A 16,169-nucleotide genomic window follows, 5' to 3' on the forward strand; every position below is an offset into this window, starting at 1 on the left:
CAGAAATTGAAGTAGAATTTAACAAATAAACAAAAAAAGCATCTTCACCACCCCTAGGCAGAGGAATAGGTTGTGATTGGTTATTATCACCTGACCTTGGCCAGCGTAGAAGACATCTTGCCATTCCATGGACACCTTAGTTGAGTTATTTGCACTTTATAGTACCATAGCAGTTCAATTTTAGCTTAAATTTAAATCCCTAATTAAACCATCTCAGAAAATTACACATTGATGTGGCATTGAAATTGTTATTATGGTTCAAGAGGAGTTTTGGAACCAGCTTTGTTATACGTGAGGCAAACACTTGTCACTGGCAGATAATCATACTTCTTTTTTCCTTACAAAACATGATCAGGTGCTGTGTAGGCTCTGGGAAAGAAGGCTGTCCATCCCCAAGTGGATGAAGCTGTGCTTCACTGCAGCATTGAGATTCAGGCAGATGGATTGCCAGTGACGTGGCAGACAGTGCAATTAATGTAAGAAAATGTCAACAGCCTTGGGAATTGATCATAGATTGAATTCCCAGAACTAGAGGACGTATGATTCAGTCATGCATCCTGAAGGCCAAAAACCCAAGTGTAGCTCACAGCTGACTGTCAAAAGCAGTTAATTTCCAGCTACATGAAGTTTACTTAAGGAAATAAAATTATGGTTTTTGCCAAGTAAGACATGCAGTTGAGACTAATACCTTTGGAGGGGCCTCAGAACTCTATTCCCTGTCCTAATGCTCAAGGGCGTCAAGATTGGAAACACTGGTCTAAAGAAAGCTATATGCTTTTAACATTCTATTCATAAACATTACAACCCAAAACTATTCATAATAATAATTAGTACGATAAAGGCTTAGTCTTAAACTTTGATTGGAATAATAAAGAAGAAAGCAATATAAAAGTGAAATCTTATGGATTTGTATCATGTTGCCAGGTTATAACAAATTTTTAAATACACATTTAATATAATTCTTTCTCTCTAATCATTATCAAATTAGTCATATCTAGAAACCAGGATATATGATGTTACCCTATACTTATTTAAAAATGTTTTGTATTTTAAAATTCTTGGAATTATGATCATTCAGTGTAGACAATACTGTCTGCATAGTTACTTAATTTACTTTCCTTCTTTTTTTTTTTTTCTGAGATGGAGTCTCGCTCTGTCCCCCAGCCTGGAGTGCAGTGGTGCAATCTCAGCTCACTGCAACCTCTGCCTCTTGGGTTCAAGTGATTGTCCTGCCTCAGCCTCCTGAGTAACTGGGATTACAGGTGCCTGCCACTGCACCCAGCTAATTTTTGTATTTTTGGTAGAGATGGAGTTTTGCCATGTTGGCCAGGCTGGTCTCGAACTCCTGACCTCAGGTGATCCACCCGCCTTGGCCTCCCAAAGTGCTGGGATTATAGGCATGAACCACCGTGCCTGGCCAATTTACTTTCTTAACCTATTATTTTTAAAGGAAGAAAAAGCAAGCCTACTTTTACTAACGATAGCAGATGTGAGAATATTTTATAAAACAAAAAAAGGGAGGCCGGGCGCGGTGGCTCAAGCCTGTAATCCCAGCACTTTGGGAGGCCGAGACGGGCGGATCACGAGGTCAGGAGATCGAGACCATCCTGGCGAACACAGTGAAACCCTGTCTCTACTAAAAATACAAAAAAAACTAGCCGGGCGAGGTGGCGGGCGCCTGTAGTGCCAGCTACTCGGGAGGCTGAGGCAGGAGAATGGCGTAAACCCGGGAGGCGGAGCTTGCAGTGAGCTGAGATCCGGCCACTGCACTCCAGCCTGGGTGACAGACCAAGACTCCGTCTCAAAAAAAAAAGGGGGAAGCAAGTTACCTGGAAAGAGGACAGCCTTCAGAAGATTCTTTTGTCTTGGTAGAAATGAAATCACGTTTGTTCAACAAAATGACAGTCACTCTGCATAAAACCAGGTTTTATTTAAAGAGAAGAAACAGTAACCCGGCAAAACAGACCCTGCCCCCATTGTTTCTCAGCCTGTTTCTAATTGTATTCTGCATGGTTTAGGTTGGAATTGTAGACCTGAGTCTGTCATTTGGAACCAAATGTCTTGTTGCTATTCATGGAAGAGGAAGTTAACAATATGAAATCGTTTGCTTTCCACATGTTTTGAACTGCTATCAGGAAGGAGGGGCCTTTCAGCTCAATAAGTTTTCCATTTCTCTCTACTTCTGTCTCATCTCAAAATGTGTTAAGTTTTAAAGTTAACTGAACAATATTAAGTTATGAAATGATTTAAGTAGAAGAAAGATTAGTGAGAAGTATCATGATATTTAGAGGTACTTAGGGGCTAGACTGTAGTTATATGAGCTTTTTTTTTTTTTTTTTTAAATCTCTTGATAGGCAGGCCCTGCTATTGTAAGTACAGGAATAGAGAAATCAATACATTTGTGTATCTGCCCATTTTGGTTTGTTTTCATAAGAAAAATATCTGGAGCTTGTGAGCACTTTCTGTGTTGACTGCTGCTTAGGATTGTTCCTTCCTGGTTCCCGAGCCCTGGATGCCAAACTTCTTTGTAGGCCTTTCCAAGGGAGTGTACCCTGTCTGTGGCCTTTGTTCAGTGCTGCAATGTGTATAATAGATTTTCAAGGTTTTTTTTTTAAGTTACCTGGAAAGTTATTTTATTTCAATCAGTAAATGGTCCTAAAGAAATTGCTGTGCACAGGGCACTCTGCCACATTGCCAGCTCACATTACCACCTGAGAGTTTGTGAAGAATCATCCGCAAGCAATTCGTAGGAGGAGGAGGAGACCTCAGGAGACTCACTCGAAAGCTTTTCTGGGCCACTTTATTGCCAGAAAGTCATTCAACAAACATTTGCCAATCTCGACTTTGCTTCTGGAAAACTGGGAAGCAGATGTGATTGAGAAGTTCTGATTTCATGCCTCAGGGTCTGGTGAGGGATGGCAGACATGTGGGCAGGTAAACGATGGCACTGAGGGGTAGGAGCTGTAGTGGAAGTGGGCAGAAGTTGCTGTGGAAGCACAGAGGTGGAACCCTTTTTCCCTGAGAACATTCTGGAAAGGCTCACAAAGACATGGCATTTAAACAGAATCTTGATAGAATTTGGTCAATGCAAGGGGAGTGAGAAGGAGTTTTCAGGGCAGTGAATATTCATGTACAGACAAGGAGTCTTACTGGGAGGTGGTGAGGGGTCCCCATGGCCACTGGGGCTTACCGAACTTGGAGAATAGGGAGAGATGTGGGTGGAAACACTGGTCATGGGGGATTCACTTCAAAAGACCATACCTGAATCCTCTGAAAGCCTAAAACATGATAGGAATGAAATCATGGATTTCACAGGATAGGATAGCTTGGAAAATGAGCACAAAAGCTTACATACTTTTCCTCCCATCCTCTTCTGATAAACCACAGATCCTTCTTTTTTTTCAACCTTCAACTCTTAAATCTTCAGGGCTTCTGGGCAGAATCTCTTGCATTGGGAGTTGTCGTGACCTCATGAAGGAATTCATTCCAATAGCTATTCCTACGAGACTTTCTGTCCTGGGTCCTTCGGCTCTGTGGTTGCTAAGAAAGCCCAGGTCAGGGGTCTGTCCCTTCCTTCTGGGGCCATTTAATTCCACTCCCTTCTGTGACTACAGACTGAGATGCTAAGCCACGATCCCACCTGAGCTGCTGCCACGATTAGCTTGATTCATGCTGTCACTGTTACCATTTCACCTCAAGAAAAACCTGAGAAGGAAAGAATTGATGTGGCATAGTCGGGGTAGCTGCATATTTTCAGACCCAGTTTTGCAAGGCATAGTTGAATTAACTGGACACTTCAGGGATCTCAGTCAGTTGCATAAAACTGAACCTTAGGCCCTTGGTGGTGTGAGAGATCACCTCTCCATGTGCAGGTGAAGATCCACAGTACCTCCTACCCCCAAGTCCACCCCATTTTAATTTACTTTTTAAATTAAAAATGTAATGTAGGTTTGTTATGAATAGTTTGAGCAGTTGAAAGGAATATAGAATAAAAAGTGAGATCCTCCTTGCACACATGCATGCCTGTGGTCAGCCAGATCCCAAAATTTGGAACGCATCCTTTTAGACTTTTACATATGTTTCTACAAACATTATACATACACATATACATCACTTGTTTTTACTAAAAAAGGATTATGCTCTAAGTGTTTCCTGCAACTTCATTTTCCCTACCTAAAGTATCTTGGACATATGATGCCTTTTACAGCAATGAAAATTTGAGGGTAAGTCTCAGTTTTTATTCTTCATAGTAAAGGTTTCTTGATAGTAGAGTTGTCAGATTTAGCAGGTTGCCCAGTTAACTTTGCATTTCAAGTAAACAATGAATACTTTTTTGGTGTGCATGTCCTATAGAGTATTTGGCACATATGTTCATATGTACTGAAAAAGTATTAGCTGTTCATTTGAGATGCGAGTGAACTGGGTTCCCTATTTTATCTGGCAACTCTGCACTTGTTAGTTCACTTACGTATCATTGGTTTGGAGTTGTTATTGTTTTTCTATGAAAAACTTTTCATGCACAAAACCTTGAAACCATAAAAAGGTCCTGTTTCCTGGGAAAGGTGGTGTCTGGGCCAGTGTTCACACACCTGATGAATGAGAAGGGTTTCGGGCCAGCTCAGCTGGGCACCCAGAACTCATTACTTGCCTCTATTGGAAAGAACTGGCCCGTGTAGCTGCTTTGTAGTTGGAGCTGAGACCCGACTCTTTCATCCTAGCCACTATGTGAAGTTGCCACTGGCGGTCACCTGAAGTTGTGTGGGTGATATTAATTGAATTTTTGAAAAACCGAATGCTGGTATTTGTAGGAATTTGCAGTGCAGACAGGCAGCCTTTCAACTACTGCATATCATAATTAGAGCAAGCTTTTAAGATTCTTTGAAGTACTAAATGTTTATGAAATTCAAATAGGGGTGCCAATCTGCACAATAAAGGGGGCCTTGGTGGTGTTTTTAAAAATCTTCTATTTTGTAGATGTAAATATATGCCATAATTAGCGGGAAGTAACTTGAAGAGCCGCGGCTGAGTTTATTCCTATTATTCTTATTTAAAACAGCTGTGGCAGGCAGGCTACAGCTGCTGTCTCAACATTGGGTTGGGCAGGGCATAAGGGCCGAAGTGAACACACTCAAAGACTCTCTTTTCTGAGGGCAGCTCCTTCACTCCCCCTAAATGCAGGCTTCCTTGCTGGGGAGCTGTCTCACAGTTGGCCCAGCTTCCCTACCCACCCCAAGCCTCTGAATGTCAATGGGACGGACTTCAAGGGTCTTAGCCAGGATGCAGATGCATGCAAATGAGAGGGTGAGGAGCCTTTGAGAGCAGCCAGCTTTCTCCAGACCCCCACATGACAGTGCTGCCTCTAGGGGCACTTTTGCCCCACAGCTCCAGGCCCAGTGCAGAGCGATTGTCCTTTGGTGCCTGTGGGAGCAGCTGCAATGCCGCACTGCGTGCCCTGCCTGGTCGAGCCTCACCATGTGGCAGGCCTGGACGGCTGCCCGTCACAGGGCCCAGCTCCCAGCACTGCCTGCCAAGGAGCCAGATGCTACCATTGGAAAAAATTGCTTCACAATTTGAAATCTTGGTTCTTTGATCATTGCTCAGAGAGGATGAAGAGGAGAGGTTCAAAGTAGTGTTTTAAAATGCCAGCGTCTTGTTGCAACCATCAGTGCCTATTAGACTGTCTCTGGTTGGGGACCGTCCTCTTGATGTTTTCATTTTTGCAATCATGTCATTCTCTGCAGCTCTTCCAAGCCCTCTGGATAGGAAAGGAAGGTCCACAGCCTTCTCCTGACCCGTGCCCCTGCTGTGCCCCTGCCTCATGCCTTAGAGGTTATCTCTCTGCCTTTGTTCCAACAGGCTTTTCCCCAGTGAAGCTTGTGACAAAGTTGTTGTCATCTGCCAAATGCTGCTGCCGTGTGAGCTGCTCACTCCCATTCTTCACTGGGCAGAAGCAGCCTTCACTTCCTAATCCTTCTGCCCCACAACCAGGTCTCCAGAGGACAGAGGTTTTGCAGGGATGATCCACTCTGTCCCTTGGCCTAACACCCACCTCCAAGGACTTCAGATCCCACATACTTGGGCGAGGCCTCATTCTTCCTTACCCTTGAAATGGGAAGGGTCAATCTTTGGAGAGTGTTGCATTTTTCATATTTACTCCCAAAAGACAAAAACATGAAATTAAACCAAACAGCTCCAGGATGACTGGGCATGGTGGCCCACACCTATAATCCCAGCACTTTGGGAGGCCGAGGCAGGTGGATCACTTTATGTCAGGAGTTCGAGACCAGCCTGGCCAACATAGTGAAACCCATTCTCTACTAAAAGATACAAAAATTAGTATGGTGACATGCATCTGTAATCCCAGCTACTTGGGAGGCTGAGGCAGTAGAATCACTTGAACCCAGAAGGTCGAGGTTGCAGTGAGCCGACATTGTGCCACTGCACTCCAGCCTGGACAGCACAGTGAGACTCTGTCTCAAAAAAAGAGAACAGATCTATGAATAAATGGGCTTACTGAGTAAGAGGTGATAGAGGAGAAACCAATCCAGACTCTTATCTGGGGACTTAAACTGTTTCAGTTATGGAAGTAATGGGTGTAAGAGAAGGATGATTTGGGAAAGAATTTGGAAGCTTTTGATGGGGTGTATTTTTGTTTTCTGTTGCTGTCCGCTTCCTCTGCCCATCATTCAAACCTGCTTCTGCTTTGACTTTTTGTTGTTTTTCAGGACTTGCCCACAAATAGACCTTAAAGTCTTTAATTCACTCAACGCACATGTGTTAATGGTGCCTTTTTTTATTCCCAGAAAGAATTCTATAACATGTCTAATCATGCCTTTGTGAGAAAGATAATTTTGTACCTGTTTGAGCTGTTGTACTCAATACATAAGACCCATCATAAACACAAACCAGAAAAAGTCCTAATTTTTCTGTTTGGAAAAAGCCAGTGTTGCATCTGTGCCACACACCCGACAAATGTGGGTTGGGGCCAAGACTGGCTCCGTGGTGACAGTCTTTATTGTGTTTATTGATCACAAACTCTTGTCTCGTTGAGGTAAGGTATCTGTAGATGTGACTTGAGGCTCCATCTTCATCTCTATCGTGGTCAATATTTCAAATTGACAAGTGAACAGGAGTGATTATAGGTATTGTTAATGACTGTAATTTTTATAGTACATTATAGATTGCAGATGAATTTCATATGCCTTATCTCCTCATATTACCACCGTGGCCTTTGGAAACAGGTCATCTTCCCTGTGGTTAAAGATGAGAAAAGCGAGACCCAAAAAGTGATTCCAAATCCCTCACTTCTGCTGCCTGTGCTGTCAGTCCAGTGTCTGAGATGAGATGACAGATGAGAGGCAGCATTCACAGACGCCTGGACCAGTGTCAGACTGGATGGGATGAATGGAGGACTGAACTTTGGACAGAGTTTAAAAAAGTAAATGTAAAACTTGAATCTTGGGAAGCAAACAGAACCTGAAGAACTATGTGGGTGAGGAGGAGGAGAGGAATGGTGAAGTTAAGGAGGAAAGGAAAGAGAACTGCAGAATTGTTACAGAAGTGTTCTTAGGTCTCTGGTACCTGAAGTTCTGGATGGAAGTTACAGAGGAGCTCATTTCAACTTAACAGATGTAATAGGCAGCATCATGGATCCCCAGAGATGCCTCATCTGTAGCCATGGAATCTGTGGATAATGGTACATTACATGGCAAAGGGGAATTAAAAGTTGTTAATCAGCAGATAGAATATCTTGGATTATCTAAGTGGGCCTAGTGTGGTCCCAAGGTCCCTTAAAAGCAGAAGAGGGAGACAAAAGAAGACATCCAGAGAGATGACAGTTGACATGTGAGAAGGATTCAGCTGGTGTTTCCGGCTTTGAAAATGGAGCAAGGGGCTCCTGGACAAGGAATGTGGGTGGTCTCAGAAGCTGGAAGAGGCAAGGAAACAGAACCCTCTTCAGAGCCTCTGTCTAGTAAGGAGTTGCATCCCTTCTAGTTCCTTGATCTTAGCTGGCTGAGAGCTGAATTAAATTTCTGACCTACAGGAATATAAAATAATTAGCTTGTCTTGTTTTAAGCCACTAAATTTGTGATAATTTGTAGCAGAGAAAATTAATATAACAGAAAAAAGAATTATCTAACAGTTAAGACTGTCCAGCAACATTATTATTATTTATAAATAGAAAAAAAATTATTTATAAATAGAGATGGGGTCTTGCTATGTTGCCCAGGCTGGTCTCAAACTCCTGGGCGTAAGTGGCCACTGTGCCTGGCCCAGCAGCGTTATTGAAGTGGTTTTCCTGTGTCTGACAGTATTTAGCTTTAAGGCAGTGCAGATCAGGATGCTGTGGAAAGGATTTCTGCTTTTGAAAGTAGGAGAGAGTTGACCTCTGAACTAAGTTTCAGCTTAGAGTTTAGGGTCTCTGTTTCTAGAGCAAACAGGAAGAAGATTTCTTAGAAGCGCTCATTTGCCTGGACTTCCCCAGCCATATTTTTAAGTGTTGTTTTTTAACACTGCAGAACCTGGCCCATGACCAACCTTTTTGGCCAGCTTGTGCCCAGAAGATGGGATATGGTTTGACTTTGGAATTTATTGGAAAGATAAGTTTTACTAGTTTTCAACTGCTTCTTGGATTTTTGTTTTTATTTACTTTTAGAAAATATCCTGTGGTTAGGTAAAAGCTGCTTAGGCAGAAATAGTTTGTATCTCTGATAGTGGTACATTTTTTTAAACTCATTTTCTTGCTTTCAGAACTACATGAAATAGGTTTGCTTTCCACCTGGAGTGATTTTCATTTGGGAGGGGGACGTGTCAGTAGGGTAGATAATGAACTCTGCAAATCCCAGACTCCTTTGTTGTTGACTTAATGCTAACATTCTTTGATATTAGTCTTTGCTTCATGGGAGTTCAGTGACTGCATTTCTTTCTGGAATAGCCATAACACTATCAGCTGACAGATAATTATATTTTACATCATTACTTCCTCCTAGAAAATTCCTGAAGAGCATTTGTGATATGGTTGGATAGCTACATAATTATTTTTCTATGTTCAAGGGTAATTACAAAGCAGTTATAATGGCAAATTGGTTATTTACTGTTAGTTGGGAAGCCTTTTAAAATCTAATCTCTTAAATTTACACTAATAATTAAATAGAGAATTTTCTCAGACTGTTTCTCCTTACCTCTTATCTAAATGAAGGATAAAATGCACATAGACTCTATGACTGAGCAATTGTACTCCTAGGAACACCCAATAGAAGCACATCCGTATGTTCATCAAAAGCATATTCAAGAACGTTCATAGTAGCACTCTTCGTAATAGGTCCATTTGGAAGCCTTGCAGATGTCCCTAAGTAATAGGGTGGATAGATTGTGGCATTTTTCATTCAGTGCAATATTCTGCAGTAATGAGGATGAATGAACTATATACAACAATGTGGTTGAATCTCACAAATCAAATGCTGAGTAAACAAACTAAACACAGGCGTAAACCCTGTTTAGTTCCACTTGCTTAAAGTTCAGAAAGCAGACAAAACTAATGTGTAATGTTTCAGGATCATGGTTACACTGGCAAGGTGTATGGATTATTGTGCCTGGAAGGAAGGATATTTGGGGGAGAGAGGGACTTCCATTTCTTCATCTGGGTGCTGGATCACTTGATGAAAATTAATCGAGCTGTAAACTTCCAATTTGTTTACTTCTCTGAATGTATGTTATGTTTTAATTTTATGTAAAAATAGTAACTTTGACGACTTTAAAACACGTAATTTGTTGGGATGGTTTCTGAGGGTAGGTTGGGTATTCTTTAATAACTTTGTTTTGAATAATTCTGTCATTGTAACTACAGATCATCCATTCCAAATGAAAGCTATATTAAAGTCGTTTGGGGAGTTCTAAGAGATAATGGTAAACCAATGGTGAGGTGGTAGGTACGGTCTGCCCCAGCTGCAAACAATAAGGATGTTGCTTGGCTGTAAGGAATTTACGACAGTGACAAAACCGTCTAAAAAATCAGTTTTCTTTTTATTATCACCATATTAACTGACAAAACCTCCTTTGTTGGCCTGAGTCCTAAATAATTGGTGAAGTTAGTGTTCAATTTTTTTAATTAATTTTTTTTTTGAGACAGCATCTAGTTCTGTTGCCCAGGCTGGAGTGCGGTGGTACAAATCATGTGGCTCACTGCAGCCTCAAACCCCTGGGCTCTAGGAAGCTTCCTTTTGTAGCCTCCCAGGTAGCTGGGACTACCAGCACATACCACCATGCCCGACTAATTAAAAAAAAAAAATTATTTGTAGAGATGGCATCTCCCTATGTTGCCCAGGCTGGTCTTGAACTCCTGGGCTCAAGTGATCCTACTGCCTCAACCTCTGAAAGTGCTGGGATTATAGGTGTGAACCACGGTACCCAGCTGAATTTTTATTTTTTATATATGTACGTATACAACATATATAATGGTGAATTTTTATTTTATATATAAAACATCTATATGCTTCAAATTACCATGCACATTATCCATTATATTAATTCTCCTTTAGTAACACATGCGGACCCAGCCTTGTACTCATTTCGGGTGCAGTCTGAGTCCACAGTCCCCATGGTGCTACTTGTTCAGTAGTTAAACAGATTTGTCAATGAGCAACAATAGTAGAATGATTATGAAGATGAGGAAACAGAACTTTTTTTTCCCTTCCCTCAGTCTCTGTTTCTGCTTTTGGAATTTTTATGTTTAAAATTTTAAATAGCTGAAGTAGAGTGCTGGTTATTATTGAAAATCATTTGTCAAATAAGGGTAGGCAGTCTTAAAAATGTGTCAGATCTGCTAGGTGTGCCGCTGCTGTGGGACAGCTGCCTTCACCAGCATTACTTAAGCGTGGAACCTCACACAGACAGAACCGTAACAGTTGTGAACGTATTCAGCAGTTTTACTAACATCATGGTGAATAATACCATTCTAAACTTAGTTAACATTTTAAAATTATATATATTGACAGATTATTTTGTATGTTTTAAGTTAAGGTTGACAGTTTTTAAAAATCTATTTACTCTCCCAGTGACCCCCCCCGTCCCCCACACACAATGGCTTATTTCACTGTGTTCCCTTCCGTAGTCCACTCTGTACACCAAAACCACTAGACTGCTTTCTCCCCTGCTTAGAGATAGGGTCTTGCTATGTTGCCCAGGTTGGTCTCAAACTCCTGGGCTTAAGCAAGCCTCCTGCCTCAGCCTCCCGAGTAATTGGGACTACAGGTGTTCTACCACACCCAGCTTGCTAGACTACATTTGATTATTTACTAGTCTTTCAGAACAACTTGATTAATCAAAATCAACTAGTACAACATTAGCTCACAGTGTATTTATAGCACATGAAGACTCTTTTTCAAAGCTGGGAATTTAAAGTTGAAAGAAAAATAATAATTTTGAATACACCTTTTCTGCTCAACATAAACTTACTGTAGCATCATTGGGAAGCATCGTAGATACTCATCAGTAGAGCGTGTATTAAATTATGGTGTATCTGTGCCATAGAACAGTATGTGCAGCCACTAGAAAGTGTGGCTGTTCATTATTTTAAATGGCTGTACTTTATAATACTGAAATTCCATATTAGTACTATATGAGTTCTAAGATGCCTAGGTATATATGTTTAATGCCAGGTTTTAGAAAAATTAATATAATGTGCTACTATTTGTGTGATAAAGGAGGAATTGGAATGCTTGAATGCCTAAGTGCTGAATGTCTCTGAAAGGATACTTGAGAAAGGGATAACGTTGGTTACCCTTAGGGAGGTTGGCAAATTTTTGGGTTCATGCCCATTTTATAGTTTTATTTTTCCCCCCTCTTTACCACATGCATGTTTTTACTTTTTAAAAAAATGCTGGGCCAGGCCGGTGGCTTACGCCTGTAATCCCAGCACTTTGGGAGGCCAAGGTGGGCGGATCACCTGAGAATGGGAGTTCGAGACCAGCCTGACCAACATGGAGAAACCCTGTCTCTACTAAAAATACAAAAAAATTAGCTGGGCACGGTGGTGCCTGCCTGTAATCCTAGCTACTCAGGAGGCTGAGGCAGGAGAGTCGCTTGAACCCAGGAGGCAGTGGTTGCAGTGAGCCGAGATCGCGCCACTGCACTCCAGCCTGTGCAACAAGAGCAGAACTCCATCTCAAAAAAAAAAAAAAAAAAATCTGGAACGTTTTGGCACAAGCTCCATCATAATAGTAACAGCGTTAATCCTGCCACCATAAAGCACCTGAGCTGCTTTTCACAGCAAAGTATTCTGAGGTGGTAGCAAAGCAAGGCAGTGGCAGTTCTTAAAGGTAACACCACCATGTTGAAAGCTCGATGGGAATTCCAGTGTTCAGAGCCCCTGTGTGCCTGAGGTGTATGGTAGCCCTTCTTCCCTGGAGGCTGGAGCTCAGTTAGACCCAGGGGCCCCTTCAGCCTTGGGAGTTGAGATGCTGATCTCAGTTAGGGAAAGACATGCATTATTTCTTGCTGAGCTGCTCTTTTGTGGAGCCAAATGTTAAAACCTTTGAATGTGAGAAAAATGCACACCTGGGTATTTTTATTTATTTATGATTTATATCCCATAAAATACAAAAAGCAGAATGTGAGAAAGCTCACTACATTTATGGGTAACGTAAAACCGGATAAGTACAAGTTAAAGCAGGTTGGAAACCAGTAAAAGGAGCTGTACCTTGACTGTTAGTAGCTATTAGAAGCACCTGAGGCAAGTTAATTACTATAGTTTGAACTCTGAATTTAGCTTTGAATTTCTTGGCACATAAGGTGAAAAGGGGAATGTGGAGTACATGGTTCTCTTTATTTGTAGACAGAAAGCAGGAAGTTTTGCCTAAGGAGATGGACATTTTCCTAATAACCAATTCAAAAAGGAAATTTAAATGTAGATATTTATTTTTAAGTATATGATGACTCAGGTCTTAGTGGTTAGTGCCTGTCAAGGTATAAAAATTAGCCAGCCAGAATCTGCCAAATCTGGTGCGATATGGTGCCTCACACCTGTAATCTCAGCACTTAGAGTGGCTGAGGTGGGCAGATCACTTGAGGCCAGGAGTTCGAGACCAGCCTGGGCACCAAGGCAAAACCCTGTCACTACTAGACATACAGAAATTAGTTGGGCGTGGTGGCACATGCTTGTAATCTCAGCTACTCGGGAGGCTGAGGCAGGAGAATCCATTGAACCTGGGAGGCGGAGGTTGCAGTGAGCCTCACACCACTGCATTCCAGCCTAGGTGACAGAGCCAGACCTTGTCTCAAAAAAAAAAAAAAAAAAAAAAAAAAAATAGTGCCAAACCTCACAAAATATAAAATCTCATTTGAGTGTCAGATCCACGCACCTCTGCTTCAACACCCACCACAGCAGCCCACATTTATCGTCTCTCGCTTGGACTGCTATAATGGCCTCCTAGTATATATATACATCCTCTCTGCTCTCTTCTGGAGTCTTCTTCGAGCTGTGGTCAGAGGTGCCTTTTTGAAAAGCAGAGCTGGTTGTGCCCTGTCACTGTTCCAGGACTGTCTGCTCACTGTGTCCTTTGGTCTCAGGATATTAGACCCAAGCCCTCCCACCTCTCCAGCTCTCCTGCCATCCTCTGTCTCTTGCTTTCTCTTTAGTCCTTCTTTCTGGCTATGTGCCCTTTGAACACCCTCTTCTCTCTTATGGAATGCTTCTCTTGCCTAAGCCTCGTCTTCTTTCTTGGGATCTGAGTTGCATCATCATTAGAGGCGCCTCTGACCCTGGGAGCCCACTCCTCACCATTTGTGCTCATGTCCCCCCGTACCTCTCTCCCTGGTGCTTAGCTCTGTGTGGTGTGTTCCTCGCTTAATTGTAAGCTCACGAGAGCAGGTCCTGGCTCAGATTTTGCTTGTTCTATCCCCAGCTCTGAGCATTGTGCCTGATGCGGAGCAGGGGGTTGGTAGATATTTGAGGGAAGGCAGCTATTACTCTGTGGCTGTCTTTGGTCTGTTTTGTGCTGCTACAACAGAATGCCACAGCCTGGGGTAATTTATAAAGAACAGAAATTCATTTCTCACATTTCTAGAGGCTGGGAAGTCCAAGAGCAAGTCTGCAGCATCTGGTGGAAGGCAGATGAAGGGCCAAAGAGAGCCAGCTTACTTCTGAAAGCCCTACTTACAGCAGCATTAACCCATATGCAAGAGCAGAGGCTCAACACCTAAACCCATCCCAAAAGGCCTCAGCTCCCAACACTCTTGCACTGGGGATTAAGTTTCCAATGCATGAATTTAGTGGGGGCACATTCAGACCACTGCAGTGATCAAACGCTGCAGCAGCCAGTTTCTCCTCTCCAATGGCCACTGCATCCTGCTGAAGACATTTCTGTCTGAAGGGCACCCAAGCTTTCAAGGGGTATCTGTTTCCCACAGAATACAATCCATACTGCCTTTTTAGCCCCCATAACCTGTGCCCAAGCTGTACTTCCAAAGTCCCAGTCTGAGGTCCTTAATCCATGCACAGAAGCTAGAATGCAGCACTCCAGGCCTTGGCCTGTACTGTACCCCCAGCCTTCCCTGCATGTGCCAGTCTAAATCATTCTTGAACTGAGACCCCCTGTGGAAAGTCATACCTTCCATTGCTGGAACTCTAAGTACCTTTGACCTGATACTTATTTTCTATCTGAATGATAGTTATTTTCTGTAACCAGTTGTAGGCAAAACTGTACATTGTCTAGCATGAACCTCTCATGTAGGTACTTAATAAAAATGTGTTAAATGAATGGCAACTTATGCTCATTATTTAACATCTTTGTAAGTCAATCTTTAATAGGAACCATTTCCCCTCCAGATTCTAATTTTTAAGAAAGTTTCTGTTTGTACATGTATGACAAATGGCTAGTCAGCTGCAGTCTCCTGGTTTTTTTAATATCTTTAAAGATGAGTGAATATGAATCCAATTAATATCCTGCTTTCTGTGCATATTTCAAAGACCTTGTGGATCTTTTATTGCAAGGACATAGTGTTATTCTGATACTGAATGCAAGAAAGTAAAACAAAATTGATACATGTAGCTTGTCATTTCAAGAGAGGACTGCCCAAATCAGCAACCTCTTTAAAAAATGACAGATGAGTATTGAACTTGTTTCTAGATGAGCATCACCTTCCCAAGCCAGCCGAGTTCATTCAGCCAAGCGGATGTCTTACCCTGAAAGTTACTGCTCGGTGCCGTGACGCCTGGGATGAGAGAATAACCCACACCTCCATTTCCTTTCCAACAGGCTGATTTAAACTGCAATATTCAAGATGATGCTGGGGCTTTTTATGGTGTAACCAGTCAGTACGAGAGTTCTGAAAATATGACAGTCACCTGTTCCACCAAAGTTTGCTCCTTTGGGAAGCAAGTAGTAGAAAAAGTAGAGGTAAGTTGGCCTCTGTATACTGGAAACTTCATTCAAGGGCAGACTGTTGCCTTCCTTTAAGCCTTCCTTGGGGCAGACAGTTGTACTTTTTTGGATGTCTCCTTCTTACCTTCTGTATTACCTCACACTACTATGAAGAACTACTTGCAAATGGGTAATTTATGAAGAAAAGAGGTTTCATTGACTCACAGTTCCACAGGCTTAACAGGAAGCATGATTTGGGGGTCTTAGGAAACTTAGAATCATGGTGGCAGAAGGTGAAGGGAAAGCAAGGCATATCTTCTCATGGCGGCAGGAGAAAGGTGGGTGGGAACCACCACACACTTTTAACCCATCAGATCTGGTGAGAACTCCCACAGTATCACAGGGATAGCATGGGAGAAATCGCCCCCATGATCCAATCACCTGGCACCAGGCCCCTGCTCTGACATGTGGGGATTACAATTCGAGGTGAGATTTGGTTGGGGACACAGCCAAACCATATCACTCTCCTCCTTTCTCCCACTTCTTTTCCTGTTACTTCTAAAAAGGTAAAGTGATTTGGAAGCACCTGAAAGGAAGCAAATAGGAGGTCCCGTGCCAGTCCTCTGACTGTGTCTGGAGTCGGCTGTGCCCTGCTGAGCCAGTGCTGTGCACCTCTGCGTGAGGCCTTGTGGGGTAGCCTGGCATGAAAGCTGGGTGGAGATAGGCCCTGCCACTCAGAATGATGCCCTCTCTACACCCAACCCCTAGGTCCAAGGGCACTCCCAGGCATTGTAGATAGATGTCAAGGTG

At 42.5% G+C, this 16,169-nt stretch overlaps 1 protein-coding gene across 16 annotated transcripts in view; it reads left to right on the forward strand.

The window, feature by feature from the left end:
• Positions 1-16,169, forward strand: part of TEAD1 (TEA domain transcription factor 1) — a 271,440-nt gene that overhangs the window by 237,260 nt on the left and 18,011 nt on the right. For all 16 annotated transcript variants that reach the window (XM_009186557.4, XM_003910207.5, XM_009186558.4 and 13 more), the window contains one exon: positions 15,255-15,395. In XM_009186557.4, the coding sequence (XP_009184821.1) occupies positions 15,255-15,395 (141 nt within the window). The remainder of the gene's footprint in view (positions 1-15,254; positions 15,396-16,169) is intronic.

Source organism: Papio anubis, chromosome 12 (assembly GCF_008728515.1).
Source record: "Papio anubis isolate 15944 chromosome 12, Panubis1.0, whole genome shotgun sequence".
NCBI classification, from domain to species: Eukaryota; Metazoa; Chordata; class Mammalia; order Primates; family Cercopithecidae; genus Papio; species Papio anubis.